This window comes from Lycium barbarum, chromosome 7 (assembly GCF_019175385.1).
Source record: "Lycium barbarum isolate Lr01 chromosome 7, ASM1917538v2, whole genome shotgun sequence".
NCBI lineage: Eukaryota > Viridiplantae > Streptophyta > Magnoliopsida > Solanales > Solanaceae > Lycium > Lycium barbarum.
The window spans coordinates 129,676,750-129,683,461 of record NC_083343.1 but is presented as its reverse complement, the minus strand read 5'-3'; the positions used below and the strand labels follow the sequence as shown (position 1 = coordinate 129,683,461).

At 31.3% G+C, this 6,712-nt stretch overlaps 1 protein-coding gene across 1 annotated transcript; it reads left to right on the top strand.

The window, feature by feature from the left end:
• The first annotated feature begins 329 nt into the window (after window positions 1–329).
• On the top strand, window positions 330–6,344 carry LOC132604399 (apyrase-like). The gene is made up of 10 exons (XM_060317893.1): window positions 330–349; window positions 969–1,229; window positions 1,857–1,985; window positions 2,765–2,821; window positions 2,950–3,042; window positions 3,662–3,864; window positions 4,219–4,310; window positions 4,727–4,941; window positions 5,633–5,822; window positions 6,093–6,344. Exons 2-10 carry the CDS (start codon window positions 996–998, stop codon window positions 6,230–6,232), a joined length of 1,353 nt encoding a protein of 450 aa, XP_060173876.1. The 5' UTR covers window positions 330–349; window positions 969–995; the 3' UTR covers window positions 6,233–6,344.
• Window positions 6,345–6,712: the final 368 nt, after the last annotated feature.

The window sequence follows — 6,712 nt, the reverse complement described above, 5'->3', positions numbered from 1 at the left end:
TATTAAAGGTCTACGGGTGACTGGTACAATAATTTCAGACAATGGGTCTCTTTTCACATGTATGAAATCGTAGCTTTGGTCTCATTGAAATGACAGATCAATTATACTTAAATATTAATAAAATATAGATATAACATGAAAGGTTTGATCTCATTGGACAGACAGGGATAATAAAGTCTTAAACAGGAAAAAGAAATAATTGTCGCATCAAACATAGATTAATATTTTTTTATAATATTAATATCACACGTTTCCATGAGTAACTCTTCTTTGGGTTAGTTATGTGAGGCTATATAAGGGCACAGGATTACCATTTTGCTTCATCATCTTCACCTCACAAGCTAGTAAGGTATCTCTTTTTCCTTCTCTCTAAGTGTTTTTTTTTTTTTTTGTGACTGTGGTGTATGGAATACGCTCGCTTCAGTTAATTTTCCTAGATACCTACTAACTCTTATCAGTACACATGTCGGGTAACGTGTTCTATCAAGGCTTAGCCATATAAAAAAAAATTACCTAGTATTTTTTTAACCTCTCTCTCTCTCTCTCTCCAAGTCGTGTATAGACTACAGATTCATGCACTAGCCCTAGGTGTTGTATCAGAAAATCGTTAATGTCTTACGAAAATTTTCATTGGAATCCGTCGAAATTGGCCCATCGATAAAGTTTGCAACAACTTTTTAGTTGGAAACCCCTTACTGAAGAGCCAAATTTTGTTGGGATTTCAATTGGGAATTAACACTTTTCTGTTAGTATAAATATATTGTCTCTAAGTTAACTATACTGATTACATGGAAAATTTCACATTATCAACGAAATTTAATTTGTTCTAGCAGATTAAGTACTTACCATTAATTTTATCTATCATTCAATACTTATTTAAGAAAGTGACCTGTAATTACCTTTTACATAATCAATGCATAGATTTTATATATTTCTCTCTTTATAACTTGCTTACTTTGCTTTTGCAGATCTTCAAATAGGGGGTGAAGGGCAAAATGTTGAACCAAAATAGTCATTTTCATATCATATTTTTGCTCTTTTCCCTTAGTTTTTTCTCTGCTAGTGTCAATGCCCAAATACCTTTGAGGAGGCATTTATTGAGCCATGAATCAGAACATTATGCAGTAATATTTGATGCTGGAAGTACTGGAAGCAGAGTTCATGTTTTTCGTTTTAATGAGAAAATGGAACTTCTTCCTATTGGCAACAATATCGAGTTTTTCATGGCGGTAATATATATTTTCCCATATTTTTTCACATTATCTTACGGAGTAAAATTCGCTTTTGTTAGCTTAAACCTCTGAATTTAAGTTACAAACACTATATACATTTTTTATAGGACTATTAATTCAATCTAATTTGTAAGAGTTTGTTTCATACGTTTGGTTAGTTAGTTCCACTTATTCTGAATAGTTCGTTATGGTTAATTTTTTAGGTGACCGATAGTGTAAAACTTTCTTTTAAACTGATAGTATATGTAGCCAATTAATAACTCTAGATTATAACTAGAAACATCAAATTATAAGTTTAAAGTATTTTTACATTATTAAGTTACTTAAAAGATAACTAAAAGTGATTGTTTACATAAATTAGAATTACTAATCTAGAAAATAAGAATTTGTCTTTAGAATTAGTAATCCAGAAAATAAGAATTTGTCTTTAAGTAACCCAGAATTATGCTTAACGTTTATTTTACTTACATGCTATTATAACCATATACGTAGGCTATCCTATATATGTTAGGCCACCAATGTATATTTTTCTACGATCCAAAATCCAAATGTCTAGCTTGGACACGAGGATTGTTACAATCCCATGTCAATTAATTATAAGCTACTTCTTGATTTATTTTGCAGACAAATCCAGGTCTAAGTTCATATGCAGAAGATCCCAAAGCTGCAGCCAGCTCATTGGAGCCACTTCTAGAGGGAGCTGAAGGTGCTGTTCCTAAAGAATTGCAATCTGAAACACCCTTGGAACTTGGGGTCAGTATACATATTTGATTATCATATGTTAATTGACATGAATTTAATTTTTATAAATTGAGAAATATTTTTATACTATCAGATCATTTAAAAGGTAGCAATTACTTTATGTAAATATTCCTTTGTTATGCTGCTATTTAGATTTTGTCTTTATCTTTAAAAGTTGCGTAAATTTAGACCATGAAAATTACCTGTCAGCGTAACGTTAGAGTCAAGTCTAATTCTTTTCTCACATATGTTTAATCTACCGACAAAATGTTAGAATGTGATTTAATGTTTTTGAATAAAAAAAGGACAAGTGCACAAAGCATTCCGTGTTAGTAAATAACTTACAAAATAATTTTAGACTGTGATCTAACATTTTTCCAAAATTCCAGTTTCCTCATAAAGATATTTAGACCGTCGTTGTCTAAATATCCATAAGTTGCAACAGAAATAAAAAGAATTTAAAAAAAAAAAATTGTTCATAACAAGTGAAATTAGTTACCTAGGAAATAAATCAAGCAACTCGCTACAAGAAGTTAAATTATGCTAATAGCTAATATAATAACTCTGTGCACTAACAACTCATATATAAGTTAAATCCTATTAGCGTAATATACCATTCTATTATCATAAAATAAAGGCATATGGTCCAAATCTGAAAGCACTTTTCTTTTTCTCAGATTAGCACAATGCAAGTTGGTTATTTAATATTTCTCTGTCATTTAGAATTGTTTTACGTTTAATAATGCTTTTGGCTGCTCTTTTAATTTTTTCTTGTGTGTATAATGATACAGGCAACAGCAGGTCTTAGGATGTTAAAAGGGGATGCAGCTGAAAAAATTCTACAAGCGGTATATATATGTTTTCATCATACCTTACTATGATTGCCTTGAAGAAATTTATTTCATTATAATAAAAATATTTAATCCACTTTACTAATTAATTAATAAAACTTTTTTGTCCTTTTCAATATATAAAGGTGAGAGCTTTAGTCAAGAATGAAAGCACCTTCCATAGCAAAGATCAATGGGTTACTATTCTTGATGGCACTCAAGAAGGCTCTTACATGTGGGTAAGTTACAAATAAATAAATAATTTATTATTTCTTTCTTTTCTTTAAAGAATTAACCTAGTTAAATAGACGGTCATTCAACTGCATAAATTAAAAATAGTTGACGAATATATGTGTGTATATTATGTGTAAAGATTTTTGACTTTTCTTTTTTCTCCCTTCGGATACTGAGAGGCCTCAGAATATTATATACTACTCTCTCTGCGCTAATTTATGTGATATAGTTTGACTAAGCACGAAATTTAAGAAACAAAGAAAGACTTTTGAAAATTGTATTATAAAATAAGACAAATATTTGTCTGGCTCTAAATCATTTTATTACGGGTAGAAAGGAAGTTGAAGTTAAATTATTTCTAAATATAAAAATGTGTCATTCTTTTTTGGACATACTAAAAAAGAAAGTGTATTAACATAAATTGGGATAGAGGAAGTAACACGTAACTCTCATTTTAGTTTTTTGTTTAATAAATAATTCCAATTTAAAAGTAAACATCAAATAATGATAAGTGAGAGATCTCAATTGAGTGGAAAATCTGTTATTAAGTAGCTATCCCAAATTGAAGATATTTCCTAATTAATTTTTTTATTTATTTTGATATATATTGTTATTTATTAATAGGTCGCAATGAATTATCTACTGGGAAATTTGGGTAAAAATTATAAAAGTACGACAGCAACAATTGATCTTGGAGGTGGTTCAGTCCAAATGGCATATGCCATCTCAAAGGAACAATTAGCAAATGCTCCTCAAAATGTTGATGGAGAACCCTATGTTCAAGAAAAACATCTCCTGGGAACAGATTATAACCTCTATGTACACAGGTTTGTCATATCCTTACATATATTTTTTGGTTTTCCACCTGGTTGTTTGGTATTCACTTTATGGGTGGGGCCACAATAATAATACGGTTCGATAAAATCAAGTAATTTCGGCTCAAGTTCTGCATAACTTCACTAAAAAATTTATTTGTCTATAAAAATATGGATTCAGAATTCAGTAAGTAAAAAGACTTGTCCATTAATAGGAAAAGCACACCGAATTGCTAGATTTTTTTTATTTGTTTCCGACACTCAAAACCCAGACCTCTGATTAAGGGTGAGTATAATGGATCATAACATACTTTTTTCACCCAAGATATTGATAATGTTTTGTACTTTTATGATGTATGTATGCAGTTATTTGAACTATGGGCAACTAGCAGGTCGAGCAGAGATTTTCAAGGCTTCAAGAAATGAGACTAATCCTTGCGCATTGGAAGGATATGATGGTATATATTATATCTCTAATCTCTAATGACTTTTTGCCTTTAATCTTTACAATAATGAAAACATTTTAAGTAATAACAGATCCATTGTGCTAATTAATTTACATAATTATTTATCCATTTTCTAGTACCATATCAAGCTTGCACTTATGAAGAACTTGCTATTGTAACTCAACTTCACCTGATACTGATAGCTTGAAAATTTTATATACGTAGAACTTAAACTCATAGATGAACTCATGAAACTATAAAGGTCGTATAAATAAATTTCACACTAACTTGTAAGACCTAAACATTTCTATGTAAGAATTGTATCATATACTACTTGTGACCCTAATAGTGACTTACTACTAGTAATATTTCTTATTCAAAACATGAAAGGTCAAATGCTAATATAACAACATTTTTTTTTTCTGAAGGGTACTATTCATATGGAGGAGTGGACTACAAAGTAAAAGCACCAAAAAGAGGTAGTAGCTTGGAGAAATGCAGGAATTTAACTAAGCAGGCCCTTAACATCAATGAACAATGCAAGAACAAGGATTGCACATTCAATGGGGTGTGGAATGGTGGTGGTGGTGCCGGACAAAAGACTGTTCATGCGTCATCATTTTTCTATGACATTGGTGCTCAGGTAAAAATAAAAGTTCTCTTTATATACAATAAACCAACAAAACATTGGGGGAAAAAAAAGAACAATAATATAGGTAATAATTAAATATATTGACAACGAAGTGGGTAAAGAGAATATCGTTGCAGTGGTTAGAGTGAGCCTACCTACACGATTGGACATCCGGTTCTAGACAAAGTTTTAGGGGTTACCACCTCACCTTCCTCCTGCTTACCACCGCAATTTGTCCAGAGTTCCAAATTCAATGTTGATAACTAAACACGAGGGTCGAGCTCGTTGCGGGACTTAATTACCCAATACATGATTAGGGTACGAGATGACGATAGCCATGTACCACCTGTATTCTCGTTCTTGTCTCTTATGTTCTGGTTCATGGCTTCTTGGTTCATCAGGAAAATATCACATAGTAACTAATAAATATGTGCATTCATTCTTAGAATATCTCAGTCAAGAGCGCCACTGAACAACGGTTCGCCGTCTTGCTATATAGTTATGAAGTACAAATAGAACAACATCAGTAGTGAAAATTTACGTAACCGACCCAACTTACTCGACACTCAGATGTATGTAAAGTGGTTGCCATTGTTGTCATGTTTATACTTCTTATTATACGATTAATAGTACTTTGGTATATATCATCAATTTTTGTCTACAATTTATAATTCTCGATTTGGGGTTCATTTTGCATTTGTAGGTTGGCATTGTTGATAAAAAATTTCCATCTGCTATAGCAAAGCCAATTCAATACTTAAATGCAGCTAAAGTTGCTTGCCAGACAAAAGCAACAGATGTAAAAACTGTATTTCCAAACACTCAAGATAGAAATATCCCATACTTATGCATGGACTTGGTATATGAGTACACATTGCTTGTCGATGGATTTGGTAAGTATTTTCTCTACCTCTTTCGGAAACTTGTAAAATTATTTTAATTTACTAGTTGTTTAGTATATCAGATTTAACTTATATACACTGAGCCTCCTTTGTCCTGAGAAATAAGCGGTGGCTTCCTAAAGTGTGAATATTTTATACTATCAATATACTTTGACTTGTATTTCCTATAAAGACAACTAGAAGCTAATTTGTTGCTTGGCTTTTTTTTTTCCTCCATATATAAGTACTTACCTTCTTTTTTTCTTGTGAATCTTTGGACAGGACTAAATCCATACAAAGACATAACAGTGATGCATGATGTCCAATACAAAAATTACCTTGTTGGAGCAGCATGGCCATTGGGATGTGCCATTGATTTAGTTTCTTCATCTTCAAAGAAGACCAGAATATCATCATCTTAGTGTTATGTCAGTCAATTGTAACAATAATTTCATGCCCTTTGCTTTGTTTGTTCAATCTTGTATTCAATTGCTTGATATTAATGGGCATTTCTTTGAGGGTTTTGAACTTTTATTTAATATCTTTTCCAACATCCAAATTGTGCACAATTTGTCTCTCAAATACAGCACCAAATAGTCAAGCTGTCACAATTTGAAAATTAAAAAAAAAATCGTAATATCACGAGTTGAAAGTTCTACTGAACTCATATTGTTCAATTGGACCTTCTCTATTCCACTGTTGATTATGCGTGGGAAAAAAAAAATCAAAAAGATCATTTCAATATATAACTAAATCATATTTTAAAAGTTTATTCTGAAAAAAAAAAAAAAACTCAAGTCATTCTTGTTATCTAGCTAGACTTGTTTAAACTTATTGCAGCATGTCATCCGTTGGTCTCCTTTATCACCCCACGTAAGGAACAAAATATCTGTATCTCTGAT